Consider the following 25,271-nt stretch of genomic DNA (forward strand, 5'->3'; position numbering starts at 1 on the left):
ATCTGTAAAATCGGGGCTGGAGGGGGAAGGTGAACCAGGTCCTAAAATTTGAAGACCCTGAGAACCCCTCCTTCCCTGTTCTGGTACCCTCGATTCCTTCGTCCACTTTCTTCTTTCTGGGTGCCACCCCGGTGCAGGCGGGCAGGGCAGGGGGATGGCCGGGTGCACAAGAACAGGGTCAAAGGTGACCTTGGACACCAGCAGGAGCACAGGCCCCGGGGTGCAGGCTTGTGAGGCAAGGAGCCCAGGCTGGGGCCCTGGTTCTGCCCAGCAGGGCCTGAGTGACCCCAGAAGGACCTCTGCACTTCCTGGTGGGCCCTCTGGGTGATGTGCATCAGCAGCCGCCAGCAAGCAGCACCCCCCTTTCCCTTGGGCACACAGCCCAGGTGAGCCAGGCACACCCCGACCAGCCCGGCCTCTCTTGGCGCCGATCTGCTCAGCAAGATCTCTGGCCCCACTGCTCCTTCCAGGGCCGAGTGCACATCACCAGGTTGGGACAGTGGGTCTGTGCCCCGTTCATCCGTTTACCAGCCTAGGGGGCTGGACCTGTTCCCTCGGTTTTGGATGCCTCAGTGCCCTCATCTGTAGAATGGGGCTAATAGGAACAGGATGGGCCTCACACAGGTGTCATGATCAACAAGGCCAATACGAAGGCCCCGCCTGGCACATGGCGGTCCCCGCAGCTGACACCCAGCCCTCACCATGGTAATGGCACAGACCAGCACGTGCCCAAAGCATGAGCAGAGCCCCGTGCTGCAGGGGTCGGGGTGGGGGTTGGTGGAGGCCCCAGTGATGGCCAGACCAGAGTGGGCTGGTGCTCATGCGTCCTTAGGCTATGACTACAGCCCTGCCCGGGGCAAGCAGGCTTTGGGGGCCCCACCCATTTTTGGAAATGTTGGGGGTCACCTGAATGAAAATGACTAAATTATGGCCCAGATGCAGTTCCTGGGCTCTGCTTTGGGTTGCTGGAGGTAGAAGGGGCCCTACGGCACATCTTTTAGGGGAGAAATGCTCTGCAGGGGCCCTGGGGTCCTCAGGGGAACCTCCGAGACCAAAGGGGAGGGAGTAAGGACCCCCCAACCCCAACCCCAACCCCACTCAGGGAGGCTCTGGCCTCGGTCTGTTTGTGATTAGGGGTTCCATGCATGACCCCACTGCAAAGCTTCTAGTAGCAAGTTGAAAACAACTGAGCCATTGCCTAACTCTAAGGTGGAGAACTTGAAGCCGCCCAAGAGGGAGTTATCAGTGGCCCAACGCCACCCAGCAAACCGAGATGAGAGCTGGTCTGTCTGGGCTGGTTCTGCCCGGTGACCCCATCCTCCGCTGGGTCCACTGAGCCCCCTAGAATGCATGCTCCTACAGGTGGGTCCAGCCAGGCGTCTCCGCAGGCGCCCCCTGGGGCACCTTTCCTAGAGTCAAAAAGCAGGTCTGTGGGCTCGGCGTGGTTGGCTTCTTTCAGACCCTCAAGAATCCCGAGTGAGGGGCTGTGGGGTGGGCTCTGGGGGTTCCCACTGTCTGGGAGGCACAGCCCCACCCAGGTGCTCTTCCTGCACCTGCCTGGGCTTCAGTGAACAGCACCTCCTCTCCCCAGAAGCACTGGAGCTGGACTGCAGCCCCCAGGGCCCTGTCCCCTCAACCCCACCTCCTCTCCCCCCACCCCAACCTTGGGGCCACCGCACCCTGCTTCCAACTCCCACCCTTAGCCACATCCCTCATTAGCTGGGAATGAGCCCCTGAAGGGGCAGAAGGACCTGGGAGATGTTTTAATTAGGCCTCTAATTGCTTTCCAGGGAGGATGGCGCACAAACCCAAATTTCTCTGTGGCTGCTCGAGGCGAGGGGCAGGGTTTCCAGGAGCTCAGCCACACTGGATGGGAGGGCGTGCGGGGGCTTCAGCTAGCAGAGCCCGCCCCACCCCGCCCGACGTTGCGAGATGCCCACGCAGAGGGGCAGGTGGGTGTGGGGAAGGCAAGGGGCAAGGCAGGAGCTGGGCCAGCAGGATGGGGGGGGCAGGTGGCTCACGAGGTCCCCACCCAGGGCAGCCTCACTTCGTGATGGAATGAAGCTTCGAGGAGCCCATGAGCAGCAAGATAAAGGGCTTTATGTTCCTGATGTCCTGACTCTCCGACTTAGTGACTTGGGGAAGGTGGCCATGTAGCCTCTCAAGCACGTTTCTTCTATAAAACGGGGACACGAGTCCACCTCACAGGTCACGAGGCTGAGCAGAGAAGAGGCTGCCTGCAAGGTCACTCTCCAGGTGAGACAGTAGAAGGCCAGGAAGAGGGGAGGGTGGTGCCTGCTGTGTCCCAGTGGTGACTGCTGTCACCTATGGGGACACCTGGGGGCTTGGGACACAGCCTCCCTCGGTTTAGTAGCAACTTGGCAAACACCATGGCAGTGACTGTCTGCAGCCCCACCCCGTAAGAGCAGCAGGATTCCCGTATCACGGATGAGCACAATGAAGCACAAACCAGCTAAGGGCCCCCAACTGTTAAGTGGCACGTGGGGCACCAAAATCCCAGAGCCCCCAAGGCCTGCCCAGGCGGATGCACACATGAGCCTTCTTGTCCCTCCAGAGGCTGGGCCCCTAAGGGACAGGGAGAGAAGCCACCGGGCACACAAGCAGCCCCAGGACCCCTGTCTGCAACCTCACCCGCGACCCGCCCCCCCCCCCCCAACATCTGAAAATAGCTCTCCCTAGAAGCAGAGACATACACCACGCTTGCCACCAGGCTTTTTTTTTTTTTTTTTTTTTTTAATGTTTCCTCACTGTTTTAACAATACCATGAAAAAAATATACAGTTTAGAATCTGGAACTGACCACGGTCTGAATGGGTTTCAAGGGCAGCTGGCAGGGGCTGCACAGCCCCTTCTGATTCCTCCCCTATGTGGGAGCCACACTATTGGAAACAGCACCGATGGGGTAGCGGGTGGGGGTACTGGATTCAGGAACTAAGTTAGTGTCTGGACCAGAATCTGGGAAAATCTGGGAGGCTAGAGTAGCTCCACCCTCTGGCCCTGGGCTGGATCCTGGGGTCCTTCTGTCTGCCCCCTCCCCACACTGGCGTCGAGGGGACAGGAGAGAAGGTGGGTTTAGCGTGTCCTCAGGGCAGGACACTCATCACCAGTAAACCCTGGGGGCGTGCACACACACACACACACACACACACACAAGCTCCCACTCCATCCCCTGGGGCAGGGCTACAGGACCAGACTAAAATTTGAATTTCAAAAGAACAAACCATTTTTTTTTTTAAAAAGCATAAGTATGTTCCAAACGGGGCAGGGGTCATACTTATACTACAAAAATTATCCTTCGTGTGCCTGATATTCTAATTTATCTCAGCATTCTAGTTCTGTTCGGTCACTAAATCTGGCAGCCCTATACCCTCGGGGAGCTCCGACGTAGGGGCAGGGGGCCCTGCTGGGACAAAGGCCTGAAGGAGGGGGGAGTAGTCAGTGGGTGTGTGTATGGGGGCAGTAACCCAGTCAAAAAAGCTTTATCCCTCCATAGGAACGATATATTATTATTTTTTTTTTTTTTAAATCATCTTCCAGAAATTTTCTACACTGGCTGCCTTTGACTGTTAATTGCTATGGGGCGGGAGGAGGGAGACACACGCACGGACACCCACCCCATACGGTTCTAAATAAAGTTTGGAAGCACTTAGTATAAAGGTTTTCTAAGAGGATTCGATTTTGCTTCTGGTGGCAGACCTACCAACACGGCTCCAGACATTGCTCTGCAAGGCTTTAAACAGGACAAGAACCAACAAATCGATAGGGACCGAGCGAGCGCCCAGCCTGTTCCTAGTGTCAACCTGGAAAGGGCCCCTTCTAGAAAATTCAAGAAGCCTGGGGCCTCCTTTCGTTCCCCATCCCGTTCTCTTCCCCGGGAAGGGGCTGCGTTTAGTGCACACATGCGGTCCGGCTTTGCTCCAGGGGAGCCGGGGACGAGGGACGGAGGGGCCAGGGCCCGTGGCCACCCTTCCTCCTGCCACACGGCCACAGTCACAGCAGAAACGCCAAGAGGGGAAAGGCGAGCCCCGTGTCCTTGGCGGTGGCACCCGGCCCGCCCTGGGCTGACCTGCAGGGGCCGCCGCACCAGGAGGGAACCGGGCTGACGTCTGGCATCCATCTGAGGCCGGGGCAGAGGAGAGGGACAGCGGGTCCCCCCGCAAGCACCTGCCTGTCCCGCGGCGCTCGGGAGGCTCGCTGCACCGTGCAGCCCCGGCCAGCGCCTCTCATCCGTCCGTCCGTCCGTCCGTCCATCCGTCCATCCAGGAGGTGCCGGGAGGTCCAGGGTCTGCTGGGGCCGGGAAGGGGACGGTGGCCCGGGGGCCGGGGGGGCCGGAGCCCCTCACACGCGGATCTCCTCGTCCTCTTCCTCGTCCATGAAGGAGAACTCCTTGTCGGGCTGCCGGGGCAGCGGGGCGCGGGCCCGGTCGGGTCCCCGGGACGCGGGGCTGCGCTCGTCCAGGACGCCCGAGGTGCAGCTGGACAGGGAGCTGCTGTCCCGCGTGGTGTGGCTGCCGTCGCTGCGGGCCGAGCCGGGGCTGGGGGCCGCCGCCCACCCCTCGTCCTGGGGCAGGTCCCGGCCTGTCGCACCCTCCGGCCTGGCCCGGGGAGGGATCGCCGCAGCCGCCGCGGCCCCCAGGGGAGCGGGCGCCAGGGTGCTGCGGGCCGCGTCCCCGTCGTCACGGTAACCGCCGTCCTCGTCGTCCGCTTCCCACTCCTCCTTGTCCATGATGCTCAGGACGTCGCCCAGCATGGACGGCCCCAGGTCAATGTGGAAGGACATGATGGACTCGGCGTGCTTGAGGCCCAGGCCGGCCTTGGGCACGACGGGCAGCTCCGTCAGGTCCCCGAAGGCCTGCTCGTCCAGGAGGGGGTCCGGGGAGTGGGGCGCGGCGGCCCCGTTCCGCCGGGGCCCGAGCTCCCCCTCGCCCGCCTCCTCCTGGCCGCCCTCCCCGGCGCTCGCCTTCTTCACGGGGCTGGACGACAGGCTCTTGGGCAGCTTGCCCGAGCCCTTCTCGGCCGCCTCCTTCTCGTTCAGCTGGGGCAGGGACATGGCGTTCTTGACGAACAAGGCCGAGTCCCGCAGGGAGCCCAGCATGTCCCTCTGCTCCCGGTCCCCCCTGGTCACCGACTGCGACCGCTTGCTGCCCCGGAACTTCCGGGACAGGAGGCTGCGTTTGGAGGACGAGGAGGAGGCCTGCTCATCCAGGGACTCACCGTCCAGCTCGCCGGCCTTGCTGTTGAGGAAGGACGTGTCCCCAAAGGCGTCGCCCGCCCGGCCCACGTGCATGGTGTGCCGGAAGTCGCCCAGGGGGGCGCTGATCATCTCGGCCGTGAGGTCCACGCGTGAGCGGCGCTTGGAGTGCACCGAGCTGGACACCAGCTGCTTGAGGATGGGCATTTTGCTGGGGGGCGGGCCGGGGGGGCGGGGGTCTCCGGAGGCGTCAGGCGGGTCGGGGGTCAGATCTGAAGTCCGGCGGGTGGACGGGGTGACCAGGAGATCATAGGGCTGCAAAAAGAGAACAGCAGGCAAAGGGTTAACCTGGGCAGGTGGCACAGGGACAGCCCACCTGCCAAGGGGGCCGCTGCTCAAACCTCAGCTCTCCCACCAGGATGAGCGATTACGAATCCAGCTGGCAACCGGCGTCGTAACCCTGCCTCTTTGTTCACCCACGGGCACCCAGGTTAGGGGAGCGCTTTTCCCAAATCCAGGTGGCGTCCAGGTAGCCACAGACACACTCTCCCTGCCCCTGGGAGAAGGTCAACATCCTTGCCCCCCAACCAGGATGCAGCCAGAGGGAACCCGACCACTGAGGGATGTGGAGGTGCAGCAAAGAGTCCATGCGGCAGTCCGGGCCTGGACAGCCGGGCTGGAGTCATGCTGGAAGTTCTTCCTGCCATCTGACCTCAATCCCTGAAGTAGGCGGACACTTCAACCTGAGTCACAGTCCACAGAGTGGCGGGGGAGCCAGCAGGACGGGCCCGAGAGATGCTGCTCGGCACCCCCACGATACGTGGGCGGCCAGGCTCGCTTTCTGAATCAGGATTGGGGTGGGGCCACTGGGACCCACAGAACCAGCTCCCCCGCCTTCCAGTCCTCGCTGGGTGTCCCATAAATGAGGACCTGCCTGCACCTCTCTCCCCACTGCAGGCCCAAGCTCTTTGCCGAAGACCTGCTCGGTGCCTCTTGGGGATGAAGAGAACTGGCTCCCGATTTCTTTCATGGGGGGGGCGAGAGGGCAGGGGCTGGATGGTCTGGCCCCCGAGATCTGCAGACCCGGGGAGCCCAGGAGAGCCTGGGCCATCTGGAAGCTCGAGGTACAACCCGCAGAGCTCCCGGCAAGAGCCGAGATGGAGCCAAACCAGCCCCTTCCCCTCCAGAGGGACCTGCCCCCAATGCTAACCCCAGGAGTAGCGCAGGGCTGAGCAGGGTGGGGAGACGCGCGGGGACCTGCCAAGGAGGGCAGGTGAGGGGTGCGGTGGGGTTGCCACCAGTCTGGCCGACAGCAATTCTCAACCCTCCTCATGGCAGGCCCACCCTTCCCATTGCAAAGCATGGGTACGAACGCCACCGGTTTCTTCCTCACCCCCAGGGCTGCCCCCCGAGCTAGCCCACCACATCCCACCTGGCCCCTGACACCAGCCCAGCAGATCCCCATTTTTCCCCTTTCATCCCTCTCTAGACAATTCGTCACCTTTTATCTAAAACAACCCATCCAGGAGTCCCCAGGGCAGACCCCTTGATCTGGCGACGAGTCCTCGCCTCCCTCCTTAACCCTATACCATTCCTTGCCGCCCACCCCCCCTACCTTTGCACTCTGCCCCAGCCCCTGAGCTTCTGCCTCCTGGCCTCCAGGACCGGACCTATGCAGGTCCCTGCTGGAACACCCTGTCACCTGGCTCGCCCAACGTCCTTCAGGGCTTGGCTGAGACGTCACTTCTGGGCAACGCCCTCTCAGCCACCTCTCCTCTGGCCTCGCAGCGCTCTGGGTGTCCCATCTGCCGCAGGCACCGTTACATCGTTCTATTCCTGCCCCCTGGGCTATGATCTTCTCACTGGACTCTGAGCTTCCAGAAGGTTCCGATGGGCCTGCTGGCCACTGAAGCCCATCTAGCACTGGGTCTTCAAATACCCCCGTCCTGCCCTCCCAGCGCAGCGGCAGTGTGGCTTCACTTAAAGCCTACAGACCACTCCAGGGTTCCCAGCCCGACCTCTCTGTCCTCCAACCACCACTGTCCACCCCCCCATCCCCCCCAAGGGCTCTCACTCCCTGTCCAGCTGCTGACGCCCAGTCTGATGGCGCCCCCACCGGCAAGTGCCGCCCCTCCCAACCCCGTGCCAGCCCCAGGCAGTCACAGGCTTGTCACTCCAGCAAACAAAGTTCTGTAGGACGTGTGGTAAGGAGCCAGGCACCGGGGCCGACCTGCCACACAGGTGACCTGGGCTCCTGATGGCCTTGAGATGACCCACTACAGGCAGTCAGCTCTCCCTCCTCACGTTTCTCCTTCTCCCCACCAAACCCTCATGCGACTTAGCTTCCCCGACCCCTAACCTGAACCCTCCCTCTCCTGCCCACGCCCCATGATCTAACCTCTAAACAATTAGACAAGAACAGCTAGACCAACATTTGGACCAACACGTAGGATTGGCCAACATTTTCTACAAAGGGCCAGAGACTCCAGATTTTTGGCTTCGTGGATGCTACGGTCTTTGCAGCAGGCAGGCAGCAACAAAGGGTGTGGCTGTGTCCCAATAAAACTTTATATATAAAAACAAGTTGTGGGCCAGATTTGGCCCCTGGGCCGGGGTTTGCTGACTCTTAAACTACACACATGGAAAGTACTGGCCTCAGGGTCAATCCCTCGCCGCTGCTCAGAAGAGGGTCACCCCGTATGTGACCCTCTGGGCCAGCCACGGGCTCTCAGGCCAACCTTTGAGGGGCAACTCTCTTTGGCCAACAAAGAGAAAGGGAGGCTGCAGTAGGCCTCAGACATGTGAGGAACAGAAGGAAACCAAACCCGGTTCCCACCGGCACCTTGGTACTGGGGAATCCCTCAGCTCCTGCAGCCACCGGGGCAGTGAGACAAGAGTGGAAAGGGCTCGTATCTTCACCTGCCTGTGGCCCAGCTGCTGCCTCTAGTCACAGAGTCCTGTGACTCAAAGAGCAGGGCAGGGGCCGGGGGGGGGGGGGGTAGGGGTGAGGACACCCAGTGTAGCCCCGAGAAACAGGTGTACTGAAGCAAAGTGACTCATTTTGTGCCCCAAAAAGGGGAGGGCTGGGTGAGAAGCTGGTCTCCCGGTCCAGTGCTCTCTCTCCTCCTCCCGCTCCAGACCTTTCTGCGGCCTTTGGTGGGTGGCGTCCCCCATTGGTTACCATCACCAAAGGGACGCCCCTCCCTGCTTCCAGGCCAGAGGAGTCCAGAAAGAGGAGGAGCCTGGCTGCTTCCTCAAATGTCTCCAGACGTGCCAAACGTCTCCGGGGGGTGCAAGATTGCCCGGGGTGGAGAACACAGCTATGAAACTAAAGCTGATACTATTTACCAGGTAAACAAAAAAAGAGGGGAGCCAGGCCAGGGGACATCGGGGGTTAGAATGGTGGGAACACACGACGTGAACTTCCAGAATTACATTAAGGGCTTCAGCGTAGGGCATGAGCAACTTCCAGCACTGTGGTTTCCCCGTGTGACGTGCTCCCCACAGGGGAGAGAAAGGGGAACCACAGACGCAGCTGCCAGGGCCGCGGCACATTGGTGGAGAGCCCCGCGGCCCCTCATGGGGACCTGGTACTCTGGCCACCACGACTACAGGACCGGAGGGTCCCATCATCCCATGAGCGCCCCTTCTATCCTGGCAGGTACAACGGGAGAACAGGGGGGAGAGGCCAGCCCCCACGCAGGCCCCCCCGCACCCTGCTCGGCCCTACACACCAGAGAGTAAGCCAGCGTCTGGCCAGTGCCACCTGCTGCTTCTGGTCTCACTCCCTGGGGGCAGGAATGAGGCTTCCTGGCTTATAAAAAGCCAAGCCATCTCCAACACCCAGCATGAGCAAGTCTGGAGACAGAGCTGGGGTCTCTGTGGAGCCACCCACATACCCATCCCACTGCCCGGCAAGGAGCCCTGAAGTGGGGCCAAGGTCTGGGTTTCTGGATCCTGGAGCTCAGACCAGACGGGCCAGGCTTCAGGGCCGGTGAGAACCCTAAGCTCTGAACCCACAGCAACGTGGGGGTGAGGAATCCCGAGATTAAAGACTAGCAGGTGGCCCGGGCCCAGTCCCGGGGGGCAGGTCAGGAGGCCCAAGAGCCCACCAGGAAGGGGACGGTGCCAAAGAGCTGTGTGTTTGGCAGGGGGCGTTGCTACGTGCCATGACTCAGCACTGAGGAAGTGGCTAAAATAGGCTGCCTTGATGACAGGGCGGCCACTCCCCACAGCCTGCCCTGGGCGGGGAGCACCCCCACCCCACCCCGGAAGCCATATCCCACTTTCCTGGCAGAGCAAAGGAACACGGAGCAGGAACTCGCGGCTCTCCCTCACTCTCCCCAGCCTGTGATGGAGCCAGACTCCTCTACCCTTGACCCCACCAACCACAGAACATTCCTTTAAGGCAGGAGCAGCGAGCCCCTCCCCGGGAGGCCAGGCCCCCTGGTTGGTTTACTCTTACCACGTCCTCCTCCTCGGCTCAGTCCTGTTCCTGGGACCCCCGGGGGCAGCCCCCTTGCCTGGACCCCTCACCCGTCCTCCCCGGCATGCCGTACACGGAGCACTGGCCTCCCAGATCAGACACTGGCCTCCCAGCGGCAACCAGACAGACGGAAGGGCAGGCTGGACAAATGCAGTCCAAACACCCAGGCAGTGGCCAGGGCCCTGGCGGCCTGAGCAAGGCAGGACGTAGAGCTCAGCTCTCCCGGGGCAGCAAGGCAGGCCTCCCACTTCTGCAGCTGACCTGCAGCTCACCCTGCTTCAGAGGACGTGCGCTTCGACGCCCACCACGTCGCCACCGACCCGGGCAGCTGCCCCTCCATCGGCAACCCTGAGCTGCTCTAACATCCACCCGGGGCCAGCCCCAAGCAACGTGGCCAAACGGAAGGGGATGTCTGGTGAAGGGTGACCTCAGTCGGGCCTTGGAACGGCCACAGGAGGCTTTGTTCATTTACTCATTCATTCATTCTTCCATTCACTCATCGACTTCCTGCAAAACCACGGATTTTCCCACACTCTTCTAGGCCCTGAAGACACAGGGTGGCGAGAATCACAAGGTGGACAAGCCCCGGCCCTCCCGGGGCACATCTGCAGGGGGGCTGGGGAAGAGGGCTGTATGCACACCAAGTAAGACGGTCTCTCGCAGGCCTTGGTGTTGAGAGAGAAATGGGGAAACGGAGGCAAGGGTGGGGGTTACGGGCCTGGGACAGAAGGCCCTTCCACGGAAGGGGCTCTGTGAGCGGAGAAGCCAATGACGGGAAGGACCCAGGCAGGTCAGGAGCAATCCAGAGAGCGAACAGCACATGGCAACACCCAGAGGTGGGAAGAAGCTGATGGAGTGCGAGGAACAGAATGAAGACCCAGTGGCCGGGGGTCAGGCCCCACAGGCCCTCCCTGGAAGGCCACGTAGGAGTTCGGATGGCATCCTAGGTACAGTAGGAAACCACAGCAGTGCCTGAGCGGGGAAGTCACCCAATCTGCACATCTGGAAGTTTCCATGGCGGCTGGTGCTGCAGGCATGGACGAGGGGAAGCAGGAGCTCAGGGCAAAGAGGAGGAGGCCCGGAGACAGGCAGAGGGGGACCCCTTTTGGGCATGTTTTGGAGGCAGGGATGCCAGGAGCTGCTGAGGGCCTGAGAGGGATGGGGGGAGGGCGGGGGAGAGAGGGCAGGATCAGAGGGGACTGCAGGCCTTCCAGGCTCCATGCCAAGCCTTCTGCAGTGGCAGGTCTCACGTGCTGGCCTCTTGACCTTTCTCCCAGGGGTGCGACCAACATCCCACCACCAAGAAGAGCTCAACTTTGCCCAAACTGCCCTCTGGAGCAAGGGGGGAAGTGCCTGTGTGGGAAGCCTGGGGCAACGCGGGCCGCTCCTCTCCAGAAGAGCTTAGGGACTCAGGCTTTTGTGGCCGGAGAAAGATTCGGTGCCTCCTGGAGCACTTGGGAGCTACCCTGCAAATATCAGAAGCCCCTGCGAAGGCAGAAGAGAGTTTACCTTCAACAGAGGGACGGGGCTGCCGGGCGGCTCCGTGAATGGGAGAGCGGTGTGGACACTCCATCCACGCTGCTACGTGTTGCAGGAGGAACCTCACAGGAGGTTGTGGCCGTTTGAGCTGACTTTAGGACTATGTGGAATCTTTTACTTCCTTCACCCGCACTGCCAAAAGTCCTCATATTTGAAAGTGTGCTGTTTGCACCAAGAGATTAAGAAGCACCGTCTTTTCTTTTCTTTTTTAAAGATTTTATTTATTAAAAAAAAAAAAAGATTTTATTTATTCATGAGAAATACACAGAAAGAGGCAGAGACACAGGCAGAGGGAGAAGCAGGCTCCCTATGGGGAGCCCTATGTGGGACTCGATCCCAGGACTCCAGGATCACGCCCTGAGCCAAAGGCAGATGCTCGACCACTGAGCCACCCAGGGGCCCCAGGAAGCACGGTCTTAAAATAATCTGAGCTTGAACAGCCACAAAAAAAAAAAAAAGCCCAGGATGGAATATGAAGGATCACCATTACCCCCCCTCCTGTACACTCGTGTATCTGCATCAAGTATCCCCTTAAAATCCCTGCGTATATGGGATGACCACTCTCTGAGATGGTGAAGCCACATGAAGGGACTTGCCTTAGGTCATGGATGGGAGCCAGGCCTTTGTTCTCACACCAGGGCCCAGCCACTAAAACAGCCACACACATGACCCAGAGCGTGGTCTCGGGGCACCGGCCACTAAGGCACGTTCTGCAAATAACGGCTTCAAAAGGAGTATGATTTAGCAACCTCTGCCATGGGAAGCCTACCCTATGGGAGGATTTCAAAGCAGGAGAAGAGGGACACCCGGGTGGCTCAGGGGTTGAGCTCTGCTTTCGGCTCAGGGCCCAATCCTGAAGTCCTGGGATCGAGTCCCACGTCGGGCTGCCTGCATGGAGCCTGCTTCTCCCTCTGCCTGTGTCGCTGCCTCTCTCTCTCTCTCTGTGTTTCTCATGAACAAATAAATAAAATCTTATAAAAAAAGAAAAAGGCAGGAAAAGAGTCACATACCCAGCTAGGCACAGAAGCCTTATTTACAATCTCAAAAGGCTGGAAACCATCTAAGAGCCGAGAATAAGGAAACGGTTGGGAGGACCAAGAGCCTTGAAACTCAATCGACTGACACGTAGGCATGGAAAGTGGGGGCCTAAGGAGACTGGGCTGCCACATGGGCCACCGCTGGCCTAAATGGCATCAAGTGGGAAGAAGAAAACAGGCGGCGCTCATGCTTGTTCATACACAGTGATCACAAGTCTACACGAATACGGGCCGAAAGGGCACGCAGACACTGAGGAGTTACGTCAGGCTTGAGAGGCAAACAGGCATTCTGTTTGTTTCCTTTAATGTGGTAATGCTGTTTTAATAATAATAATAATAATATAATAATAATATCCCGAAGCATCAAAGGCTCAAGGAGAAGATGTTAATTTTAAAACCATCTCAGAACAGTCTGGTTCTCAGGCTCAGTACAAGGCACCGAGCTTGGGTCCCGGGTCCACTCTGTGCCAATATCCCATGGATGTCTGTCCTTCCTCCTTCCTCCCTCCCTCCCTCCCTCCCCACCAGGCCGGACACATTTTATTCTAGGTCGCGTGGGAGGAGAGGGTGGGCAATCTCTAGAGCCTGGAATCAGGGGAGACATGGAGATTAGGACTCCCCCGAAAGAGCTTGCTCTCCAACAGCTGCTTCCTGACGCCTGAGCCTCCTCAACTGAGCAGGAGGGGAAAGACAACCATCATCCCTCATCCCCTCTGCACCGTCACCGGAGACTGGCCAACCTCCAGTGTCACTAAAGCTCCGAGTTGCAAGCCAGCCTCCCACCCGGGTGATCCCACAGTGGGATGCTATCCGAGATGCCCCGGGCAGGTGAAGGTTCTGCTTCTGCCGCCTGGACAGCCCTAGCTCTGCTCTGCTGGTGGCTGCGAGGGAGCCCCGAGGAAGGCTGGGGTCCCGCAGGACCGCCAGCCCCGCAGTGCTCCCACAAGCCGTCCACCATCAAGTCATGTGCAGATGCACCAACACCGTCATCCCCTGGGGTCTGCTGCATGCCAGGCATTGTGCTAGGACATGGGAAACTTGCGCCCCTCTCCCTGCAAGGACGGTGTCAAGATTGTGCCCATTTTACAGAAAGGGCAACAGGCTCAGATGGTGAGAGGTTCACCCCACACGGATCACTCTCATAGCTACTAAATGGTGACTTCGACCCACTTTAACCCGTGCAGGCCGACCTCGGACACGTGGTTTTCTGAATGAGGTGATGCCTCCCGGCCCATTCAGGAGTCCCCAGTCAAGAATGTACCCGTGGAAGATGGGGGTGGGATGGCATTGGGGAGGCTGCTTATGGAAGACCCTTGGAACCAAGACTCACTTGGATTGACTTCCCATCAGAGATCTGCTCTCAGGGGTGGCTCCAATGTGCTCTTCCTCACTCAGGATCTCGTTCTAGCTTCCTGCTCAGAGGAACCGCCCCATGTTCTGATTCCCTGGAGGGGAGAGGTTGGGGGGTGGGGAGGACCACCCTGAAGCAGGACTTCCCTGGCATGTTCAGGAGTGGGCTCAGCCCAGAGCCCTGCCTCCCGCATTTAGGCCCCATCTTGTGTTTCATGGTAGTTGCAGCCACCAAGAAGGAAGACCAGAACCTCGACCCAGGCTGGGTGCCCTGTACTTGCGCCAGCACCCCTGCCTGGCTGCCCATCCCACTGAGGCTCATTGACCCAAGGGTGCTACTGCCCAGCTGCCACACCTGGGCAGATCCCATTTCCTGGAGATAGCCATTCCCTGCTTCCTGGAAGAAAGGGAAAGTGAGCAAGGCCCCGTTTCAATACCTGCTTTCCCCAGGAATCCCTGCTGGGGAAGTGGGGAGCAGGGTGAGCCCGGCCCAGCTCATCAGGACACCAGGCTCTTGCCAAAACAGGGTTCACGGGCGATCTCCACACACTCCACACCAGGACTTCTCAGTGACTTACACCTTCTGCTGGCTTTCTAGGGGTTATTAAATAATTTACAGCTCTACTGTCCAATGTGGCAGCACCGGCCTTATGTGGCTACAGAGCCTCTGAAATGTGGGGAGTCCAAATCCACAGGTGCTAAGGGGTGAAATATACAATGGACTTCAAAGATTTACAATGAAAAAGAAAAACAGCTCATTAATATTTTGCTGTTGATGACAAGTTAAAATGATAATATTAAAATGATAAAATGATAACCAAACAGGCTGGGGTGCCTGTTTGGTTCCGTCAGTTTCAGAGTCCAACTCTTCGTTTAGGCTCAGGTCATGATCTCAGGGTCATGGGATCCAGCCCCACGTTGGGCCCGGAGTCTGCTTGGAATTCTAGCTCTCCCTCTGCCCCCCCTCCCTACAGCTCTCTACCTAAAAACAAACAAACAAACAAACAAACAAAAAACACCCAAAAACCCAGATGGTATTTTTAATCTATATTGGGTTAAATGACATGCTAATTTCACCTATCTCTTTTCAATTTTTAAAATGTATTTATTGGGGCCCCTCAGTGGCTCAGCTGGTTTAAGCATCTGCCTTCAGCTCAGGTCATGATCCGAGGGTCCTGGGATCAAGTCCTGCATCGGGTTTCCTCAATCAGTGGGGAGCCTGCTTCTCCCTCTGCCCTTCCCCCTGCTCATTCTCTCTCTCTCAAAAATAAATTCAAAAACAAATCTTTAAAAATAAATAAATCAAATGTAGTGATTAAGAATGGAAATGATAGGGCAGCCTGGGTGGCTCAGCGGTTTAGCGCCGCCTTCAGCCCAGGGCCTGATCCTGGAGACCCGGGATCGAGTCCCACGTTGGGCTCCCTGCATGGAGCCTGCTTCTCCCTCTGCCTGTGTCTCTGCCTCTCTCTCTGCATCTCTTTGTGTCTCTCATGAATAAATAAATAAAATATTAAAAAAAAAGAATGGAAATGATATATGAAACTTGCAAACTGCTTCTACTGATTAGCACAGGTGTAGGCATTTTCTCCTCTAGGATATGAGCAGTATCTTCCACCGCAGGTGGGAACAGCAATCACACTGTTCACATTTGGGTGAAAATATTTCAGTGTTGATAAATTTTATTTATTTATTTATTTTTTAAAGATTTGTTTATTTATGATAGACATAGAGAGAGAGAGGCAGAGACACAGGAGGAGGGAGAAGCAGGCTCCATGCCGGGAGCCCGACGTGGGACTCGATCCCGGGACTCCAGGATCGCGCCCCGGGCCAAAGGCAGGCGCCAAACCACTGAGCCACCCAGGGATCCCCTGTTAATAAATTTTAAATCAAGTTATTTTAAACTAAGTATTCAATTCCTAAATCCAGTGGGCCTCTAACAAACGCCAGGTTGTTCCCCTTTTGTCTGAGCTCTGCAACAAAAATCCTTTTAGCTAAGTTGGCACAAAATCCTTCTCACTAAGTTGGCGCAAGTCCTTATTTCCGAAGGATACATATAAGTGAGTTAAATTACTGTTGTTTCTTATTGTTAACTTGTTCCCCAGAAGTTTCTACCAAGTTACAGTTCCACCAACACAGGGCAATTGTGTCCAATACCCAGTGTTACATCTTCTTTAGTTAGAAACAACAAAAACACAACAACCAGCACACTCCCAAACTTGTGATTTGCATTTCTTTCATTATTGAGGAGGATGAGCGTTAAAAACCTGTTATCAAAAAAAAAAAAAAACAAAAAACAAAAACAAAACAAAAAACACAAAAAAACCTGTTATCCTTTCTCTTGGGAATTGCTTGCTGAAATCGGTTGCCCATTTTCCTGGGGGAAGGGGCTTTTTATCTTTTCAGTGGATTTCTAGGACTTTTCAAAAATGTTAAAGCGGGATCCCTGGGTGGCGCAGCGGTTTAGCGCCTGCCTTTGGCCCAGGGCGTGATCCTGGAGACCCAGGATAGAGTCCCACGTCGGGCTCCGGGTGTATGGAGCCTGCTTCTCCCTCTGCCTGTGTCTCTGCCTCTCTCTCTCTCTGTGTGTATGACTATCATAAATAAAAAAAATAAAAAAAAAAAATGTTAAAGCAATTGATTTTTTTTTATCATCACGTTTTGCAAATATTCCTGCCAATTTATCATACACCCGTTTACACTGGGGCGATTTTGCTTTCTTCGGAGTACTTACGAATTTTTACACGGGCCAGATTTGTTTCATGGTTTGTGGCTTTCACAATAGGAAGCAAAGACCTCTCCTACTTCTAAGAGTATGAAAATAGGGATCCCTGGGTGGCGCAGCGGTTTGGCGCCTGCCTTTGGCCCAGGGCGCGATCCTGGAGACCCGGGATCGAATCCCACATCAGGCTCCCGGTGCATGGAGCCTGCTTCTCCCTCCGCCTGTGTCTCTGCCTCTCTCTCTCTCTCTGTGACTATCATAAATAAATAAAAAATTAAAAAAAACCAAAACAAACAAGAGTATGAAAATAGTCCCTTCCTCTACAACTACCAGGTAATACAATAATGAACAACTATTCATAGAGAAAGATACTAGAAGGAAATACAACAAAGTAGATTGTGGGTTATTTAAAATAGAAAAACAATTAAAATACAACAATAATGTCAGTTACCGATTCCATATAGGACTGTTATAAAATGTGGGTGACAGCATTAAATGTTACCTTCACCGGATACTAAATTCTTTCTACACAGATACCTCCCACTCACAAATCTATTTCCAGACTCTCCTTTGGGTTCATGGGTCTGTTGATTCCTAAACCAGGTCTACACTGCCACTCTGTAAAACACTTTTGAGTATCTAGTAGGGCAATGTCCCTACTTAACTTTTTTTCCCCCTAAAGTGTTCTCCGTTTTTTTCCCCCTAATGTTGTTACTCTTCCAGGCAGACATTAAAAACCTAAGTCCCGAAAGAAATCCTAGTGGGATTCTGTTGGAATTGAAAGGAAGTAAGAAATTAATTTGGGAAGAATATAGTTGATCACCACATCAAGTCTTCTGGATACTCTCCATTAAATGTTGTGGGTTTTCTTCCTGCCAAGTGGCACATGGTTGGTCCTTGTCATGTTTATTCTGGGTCATTTTATGGCCTGTTGTTCTAAGCAGGTTCTGCTTCTTCTTGCTTTTCCTTAGCTGTATTTTCTGTCTGTTATAGCTGGTAAGTGGGGAAGCTACAGTTGTTTTTTTTTTTTTTTTTTAATTTATGTATATTTAATTTCCGCCCTACTCAACTTACACTGTCTCGGACACTCAAATCCATGTTACTGTTGAATCCTTTTTGGCCTTGAAAACAGACGAGCCCATCATTTGCAACTAATAATAATTCTGTCTCCTACATTCCTTATTCTTATCTTGTTACATTTGCTACAATTGCCAATATAATACAGAATAATACTGCTGACAGGAAGCATCTCTGGGCCTGGCACTTGACAGTAATATTCTAAACCTCAGGCATCCAATACAGTAGCCGCTAGCCAAGCAGGGCTGCTGAGTGCTGGAAATGTGGCTAGTGTCATTAAGGGACTCACTCCTTTATTTTATTTTGAATATTTAAACGTAGGGATGCCTGGGTGGCTCCACAGTTGGGCGGCTGCCTTCAGCTCAGGTCATGATCCTGGGATCCGGGATCAAATTCTGGCTCCTGCGAAGAGCCTGCTTCTCCCTCTGCCTGTGTCTCTGCCTCTCTCTCTCTCTCTCTCTCTCTGCGTTATGTCTCTCATGAATACATAAATAAATCTTAAAATAAGTACTCAACAAAGAAATAAATAAAATTTTAAACTTCAAGGTTGATGCTTGATGCAGTTATTGGAAAACTTATGCTTAAAACATACCTGAGTAGACAAATCTATTTTTTCAACTCTAAATTTTAGGAGATTCAAATTCAGATTAAGTATGTGTGCAATTTAGCATCCAAATGAAAATGTACTATAAGGTGGAAAACACACACCGGATTTTGAAGACTTTGTAGGATAATGTAAAACACCTCATTAATTTTTTATGCTTATGTGGTGAAATGGCAATCATCTGGATTATGTATTGTGTTAAATAAAACATATTAAAATTAATTTCACCTGTCTAGTTTTTAAAATGTGGCCATCGGAGAACTGAAAGTTAACAAATGCGGCAAGCCCAGTATTCCACGGGCCGTGCTGTTCTAGAGGGATCTCTGCAAGTCATGACGCTCACGACTGGATTCATAGGGATTCTCGTTCATTTTAGAGAATTTATAGTCTTACGGTTTATAAGAAAATGAAGCCAGTAATTTAGCCGGTCTGAGTTACAGCAGGGAAAACACACTATAGCTTAGATCATTTACCCTTTAACTGCTGGAAAACCTGGAAGCAGCTGTCCAACCTCACTCACTGACTTGTAAGTAACCAAGGGAACTGTGTGACAACTCTCAGGCCAGCGCCTGCAAACCTACTCTGTGGGCAGTGACATCCTAGCCCTGACCTGCTGATTGTAGGTGGACAGGCCCTTCCTCGACCTTGGGTCACAGGGAGCTCACATCATCGAGTTTTTAGTCTGCACCATGCAGCTGCTTTGTCTTGACAAAACTGCCTTTATAAATATATATATAGGGGATCCCTGGGTGGCTCAGCGGTTTAGGGCCTGCCTTTGGCTCAGGGCGTGATCCTGGAGACTGGGGATTGAGTCCCACATCGGACTCCTGGCATGGAGCCTGTTTCTCCCTCTGCCTGTGTCTCTGCCTCTGTGTGTGTGTGTGTGTGTGTGTGTGTGTGTGTGTATCTTTCATGAATAAATAAATAAAATCTTTTAAAATATATATATATATTTAAAACAAGTAATAATACCATCCTGTATTATATTCTTTCTCATAATCCCACTGAGTTATCATCATCCCCATCTTGCAGATAAGAAGACTGAGTATAAGAGTTACCAGGTCTTTCCCAAGTCACACACTTGCTAAGAACAAAGCTGTGAGAAGGGCCTCATGATCCGCCTGATTCTGGACCCTAGGCTTTTCCCAGTGCACTGAAGGTGTGCCAGGCAGGGTCATAAGCACTGCTGGGGCCCCAGTCTCTGAGATCCAAGGGTTCTAGACGCAATGACACCCCGAGGATACACAGTTCTACAGAGAATTTCAGGTTACAGGGTCTTTCCCACCGTGCCAGAGAAAAGTACAGATAAATCCTGGGAAACACAGACCACAGACCTACCACCAGAAGCCCCATCCTGCTGGGAAGCCGACTCCTGCAGGGCTGGGAACAGACCACTCTCCTTACCAGGCTTCCTCCCCTTTATCTCCATATCCACCAACCTCCTAATTCCAGAACCATGTGCTTGGGGCCAGGGGAGGGAGAAGAAGGAAGCCCCCTCACCACCTGGGAGTTAAGACAGCCCTGGAAAGAAAGAGAAGGCATGACCCGTGACCCGGGGGGGGGGGGGGTGACAGGAAGCCACAAGGAGTCAAGAAGATGAAGCATTAGTGACTCAAGGGTATTCAGCAACTTGGCTTGTTTACAGGTCTCTTCCTGGAGACGTGTTTCCCCCTGCCTGCCACCGGATAGACGGACAGAGGACAGACGGATGGACACCCGGAGGCCATCACAGAGGGAAGAGCCCGGAGAGAGGAAGGGGAGGCCCTCTGCCCCAGCGCAGGCAGGTCAGGTGGCCCTCACCTGGGAGTGGCCCTGCTGCTCCTCCCAGCTGCCCCAGCGCCTCAGAAAGAAGCAGCTGGGCCTGAAATCAGATCTGCTGGGCCCTGCGTGGTTTCACTTCCCTTCTCCTGAGAGTAGGGTGCCCAGCTGAGCAGGGAGGGGGGAGAAAGGAGGCTGGGCTCCCCAGAGGGAGCAGATGGATCTGGACCCAGTCTTGGCCCTGCCGGAGCACGCAAGGTGGAGGTGAAGAGCGTGGACCCCAGAGCCAGACTCCCCAGACTCCCCACGGCCTGGCCGCACGGGGCGTGGTACAAGGGCCTGTTTCCTCACTAGCTTCTAGCTTTCCAGGTGATCGGTAACACTAGGTACTTCCTAGCGCTACTGCGAGGACTGAATATGCTCATATAGGCCAAGCACAAGAGGTGTGCGCTCACACTTGTGTGAGGAAGACGCTGTAACATGTTTGTTCTTTCTCTCAGTGGATGCCCTGTGTCTACCTGGAGAGGCAGGGGGAAATTTCCAGCACCCCCAGGGACAGATACTCTGGCCCAGATACTCTGGCCCAGTTCAAGAGGACACATTTATGAACCTAGGACACCAACCTCCAGTGTCCAGCTGACGATACCCAATCCAAAAGGCTCCAGAGCTGACCCTGGGCAGGGGGCAGAGGGGGGGTGTCCCAGGATGAAATGTTGCAGGGGCAGGGGTCCTCCAAGTTTCTGAGGCCCAGGGATAGACTGCAGTCCCCACCAGCGGGAGGTCCAGCAACTTGAGACTCGGGTTTCTATTCTCATCTGACTTCCTCCCTTCCTGACCTATAGTGACACAGGATGGAAGAGCCTGACTTCTCTCAGGACTTAAGTGCTTTCTGATTTCAGCTTGATATAAAGGGGCAGGTGTGAGGCGAAGGTGAGATAAAAGAACTCCTGCCCTTCCTCTCGAGGATGAGGGCTGGGTAACTCAGGAATCTGGGGCACTCTGGATGTCCACAAATAAGGCCCCAAACCTCCACACGCTCTGCCCCCCCATAAAATATTGCCTGGTTCCATTTAGACCTATTGCAACTCTCAATAGAGGTGTAGAAGCTGTAGTGAAGCCCAGAGAAGGCTCCTTTCCTGTTCTCCTGGCCAAGGGGCACTAGTCCCCTTTCGATGCTTCGATGCTTCGGGGTCAAGGGCTAGAGAGAGTGGACCCCCCGGGGGTCCGGAGGAGCACGGAACAGAAGAGCCCAGCTTCACTGTCACCCTGGAAAGACCTGAAGCTGGGGTCTGCAGCCCACATTCGGTCCCTGCAAGGAGGGCATAGACGCCGGTGTAAAGAGCACCTGGGGGCTCTCCCAGGAGGCCCCCCCGCTAGGCCAGGGTAGCCTGAACGGACCTGGCTGAGCCGGACAGGCTGTTTCTTGCCCTGGCGCTGCTGCCTCACAGCTGCCCCTTGCTCCTGGGGTGAAGGTGAAGGCTGGTGAGGAAAGGCCAGCAGGGCCGAGCAGCGTCTTCCAGGCTGGGTCAGGAGTGTAAGCCCACCTTCGTGAAGGAGCCCCAAGCTGCCCTCACCCTCCCCAGAAGGGAGACCCTTCCTCGGCTTCCGATGCCCCTGCACCTGGAGGAGGGGGTCTGGATGCCAGCGCTCGCCACCCTGGCATGGAGCCCCGGGCTGCAAGCTGGCAGTGCCCGGGGGAGACGCTGATGTACATTTCTGGAAGGAGGCCCAAGGCTTCACAAGGGGCGTATTTTAAACTGGAGCTTCGAGGACACGCTGAGTGGGAATGTGGGAATCTAACAGCTTCGACTTCCTTCGCCACGTACTGCGAGCAGACAAGGGCCCCATCCAGACACACACACACACACACACACACACACACACACACACAGTCCCTCCCTGCATGACCATCTGCTTCCCAGTCCGGAGAGGCCTGGCACAGGTCTGTCCTCCCCCAGAGCACCCCGGAAGTCTTCGCGAGAGCAGGCCTTCGGGACACTGCCAGCTGGCTCCAAGGTTCGGTCCTTTTTCCCAAGATTGAGGAAAAGCCTCCAGGACATAGGTCAGAAGACCTAAGCCTCGGTCATTCCACTCCCAGCTTCCAGGGCAAGGTTGCGCAAGTCCCTCCGCCCCCAGGCCTTATCTCTGGCATCAACCCAGATCCTGTTCTGGGCTGGACTCCTCGCTCCCCACCTAGGGCCAAACTCCTCGGAGCCTCTGGACCGTCCAGCCAAGGGAAGCTGGAGACGCTGCCCCGGCAGCAGCCCTCGGCTCTGCACTCCCACCCACCCAAGCCAGAGAAGGGGAGAAGGCTGGGTGGGAGAGAGAGAAGGCAGACAAGCGAGGCTGGCCAGTATCAAACAGCCTCCCTGCCACACCTGGGCACAGCCTGTCCCGGCCACAGAAATCAATCAACCGCTCCAAAGGTGGAGGGGTTGGAATCCTTGAACCAGAGCCAATCTGAGGCCCTTCTGGGAAAGTGCCTGACTTGTCAAGAAGGATCGAAGATTCCTCTCCCAGGTCAACATCTGCCCGGGGGGCCTTCCCACCCCACTTTGTAGATAAGACTCTTGTTCACTTGGGACTCTGTGGGCTCCAGTGCTGTGAGGGCTGGACAGGCGGTCGGTCTCCAAGAGGCAGCGGGACAGAAGCAGATTTGGGTATGCCCATGTGATTGGGGCGAGCATCAGTGGTTGGGCATGTGTAAGAGGGAAACGAAGGGGGGAAAAAAAAACAGGGGTCAAGGGAGGAAAAAGCAGAAACCCCAGATAACGGGAGGAATGTTCCAAGTGGAGGCCTGAGCTGGGGAGCTTAACGTGAACATTGACTGGCTCCTCAATGAGCAGGAGTCTGTGAGCTCAGGGAGACACGAGAGGGCCTGGGCTTCACCCAAACCACCACCTCCCGGGAGAAGACTCACGGTGCCACACCAGCCCACTCCCAGTCCCTGTGCAGGTCGCCAGGACCCCTGAGAAGACCAGAAGCCACTGGGGCACCTCCCCAGGTTCACCAAAGCCTCCGCTGTGGGAAGGAGCCGTCTTCGGGAGTGGAGGGGCAAAGTCCACATTTGGAGGAGATAAATCGCACTAATCAGAGAGTCGCATGGGCAGCTCACACGGGGCAGCTGATGAAACCTGGAGCCCACATGGCACCCCCACACTGGCAGCAGGGTCCCGGCTACCCCACAGGGATGAAGCCTCCGGGAGACTCCAGGGGATGCCCCAATATTGCTCCGGGGGTGGGGGGAGCCTTGGAGCCACCTAGAGGCCTCGACGGGCCCAGCCTTGGTCCAGCCAACTCCCCATTTCTGGGGGGGGGGGGGGGAATCCACAGCTCGGCTTCCCCTTCCTTTGTGCCCTGTTCTTTGTTCTCTTAAAATTCAGTCCATCCTGCTGGTGGTCCCCCTCCTCCACCCCAGCCTCGGAAAGGGGGCGGAGGCGGCGGGGAGTTATTAGAAACCCAGACTGTGCGAAGAAGTTGCATTGTAGGAGGCCCTCCTGCAACTGGGCCCCTCATTGTTTACGCTGGCTGCACGGGGTTGGGGGGGAGCTCTCCCTGGTCCAGATGGCTGCTGGGGGTAAGGATGAGGGGCAGCCTCCCTCCGGCACCACGAACCCCCTGGAGAGCTGCAAGCAGGCTTCAGAGGCTCGGGGACCCTGCCCCCCCCCCCCCCATTCAGCTGCTCTGATACACCCGGGCGAAGAATAGGCGCGCTGGATGCAGCCGAGGGCGTGGGAGCCGGTCAGATCGCAAGGGGCGACAAGAAAGGGAAAAGCATTGTATTTCCCCTCCATTCTCCCAGGGGCAGGAGGAAAACTTCCAGAGCTCGGCCTGCAGTATCTCTCCGGGAAACACCAGGAATCTGGTTTGAGTTAGCAGGGCACCCCTCCCCCAGCCGCGCGGACACACACACACACACACACACACGCGCGCGCGCGCACACCCGCGGCTCGGGCTCGGTCCTCCCCCGGGAAGCCCTCCGGGCCGCGGCCCTCCAGCCCCGACTCCCCGGCGCCGGCGCGCACCCCGCAGGGCACCGGTGGGGGACGCCCCGGGCACGCGGGGAGGGGGGCAGGGTGGACCCCCCCGGCCCGGGGCGGAGCCAGAGAGGCGGCCGCCGCTCCACCGCCCCAAGCGGGTGATTAAATCCTTAACCCGGGGGATGGGGGGGCCGGGAGCGCTTGGCCGCGGGCGCACCCTGCGCGCCCGCCCCGCGCGTGGCCCCCTCCCCGGCCGCCCCCCGGCTGCGCCCCACCCCGCGGCCTCCAGGGCTCCAGGGCTCCGCGGGGCGGGCCGGGGGCGGCAGGGAGGCGCGGGGGTTCGTTTGTTTCCTCGGCGCGTCCCTTCCAGGCGGCGCCTTCCCTCCTTCGGGTCTCCCCGGCCCGGGTGACACTGGGTGGCGTGTGCCGCGGCGTGTGTACGACAGCGAGTGTGTGCACGCCTCCGCCACTACGGGCGAAGCACTCGGCTCTTATTCATGGAGAACTCTGTGCGCACACACGCCCCCCTCGCGGACACGGCGGGCGGCGCGCCCCGAGCGCTGCGCCCTGGCCGCCCCGGCGCGCGCCCCCACCTGGAGCCCGGGGACCCCCAGCCCCGTCCCACCCATCCGGACGCCGGATCCCAGCCTGGGGAGAGGGAATCCAGGCGGCGCGCGGCTCCCCGGCTCTCGGCCACCCTCCTCCCCAAAGCCCGCCCGGCTCGGACGCGGGGTGCGCGCGGCTCCGGGTCCCCAGCGCCCGCGCGCGCCCCCGCAGGCCCCTGCACCGGGGCGTCTCCGCGCCCTCCCCCCGCCCCCGAGGCCTCGAGCCCCCCCCCTCCCTCCCAGGCCTCGCAGGGCGCGGGCGGCGGTCGCCTACCTGGGTCCCCGGAGATGCTGGCGCCCGGGCGGCGCGGCTGCGCTGTCCCCTCCGTGGGCTGCGGGCGGACGCGGGGCTGGAGGCCCATGTCAGCGCCGGGGTCGGCTTCCCTCTGCTCGGGCTCGCAGGGCGCCGAGCCTCCGGGACACTCCCCTCCCAGGCCCCTCCCGCGCCCTCGCGCTGATGTCACGCCGCCGCCGCAGCCAATGGCATCTGCGAGCCCCGCCCGGCCGCTCGGCCTCCTCGGTTCAAATGTGCGAGGGTGAGCGGGTCGGAGCCCCCGGTGGGGCGGCCCGGGGCGCGGAGGTCGGGGGGGGCGGGCCGGAGGGGTCCCGGGGAGCCCCAGCGGAGACCAGGAGCCAGAGCTCCCCGCACCCTCGCCCCTGCCTCCCGGCCCCGGGGAGCGAGGGGGGCTCTGCGCCCCCAGGGCGGGGGATTCCGTCCCGGACTCTTCCTGCAAGCCCCGGGGGGCCCCCGAGCGGGTGCCCGAGGGGATCTGGGCGGGGCGACCCGGCTCTGACCGGCCTGCGCCCATCGCCAGCTCTGAGCGTCCGGCGGAGACCAAATTCTCAGTTCTGCTTGGGGGGACCCTCTAGGAGACGATGGGGTCCCGGAGAAGCAGGTCCTGCGC

At 57.4% G+C, this 25,271-nt stretch overlaps 1 protein-coding gene across 1 annotated transcript; it reads right to left on the reverse strand.

The window, feature by feature from the left end:
- Nucleotides 1-2,755: 2,755 nt before the first annotated feature.
- CDC42EP4 (CDC42 effector protein 4) lies at nt 2,756-24,815 on the reverse strand. Its single transcript, XM_041726271.1, has 2 exons — nt 24,641-24,815; nt 2,756-5,526 (listed from the first exon to the last, which is right to left on the reverse strand). The coding sequence occupies exon 2, from the start codon at nt 5,416-5,418 to the stop codon at nt 4,360-4,362; it is 1,059 nt and encodes a 352-aa protein (XP_041582205.1). The 5' UTR covers nt 5,419-5,526; nt 24,641-24,815; the 3' UTR covers nt 2,756-4,359.
- Between the last annotated feature and the right edge of the window lie 456 nt (nt 24,816-25,271).

This window comes from Vulpes lagopus, chromosome 12 (assembly GCF_018345385.1).
Source record: "Vulpes lagopus strain Blue_001 chromosome 12, ASM1834538v1, whole genome shotgun sequence".
In the NCBI taxonomy this organism is placed as follows: domain Eukaryota; kingdom Metazoa; phylum Chordata; class Mammalia; order Carnivora; family Canidae; genus Vulpes; species Vulpes lagopus.

Bases quoted from the DNA above. Each gene is read 5' to 3' on its own strand.
- CDC42EP4 (XM_041726271.1), bottom strand. From the start codon at position 5,418: ATGCCCATCCTCAAGCAGCTGGTGTCCAGCTCGGTGCACTCCAAGCGC.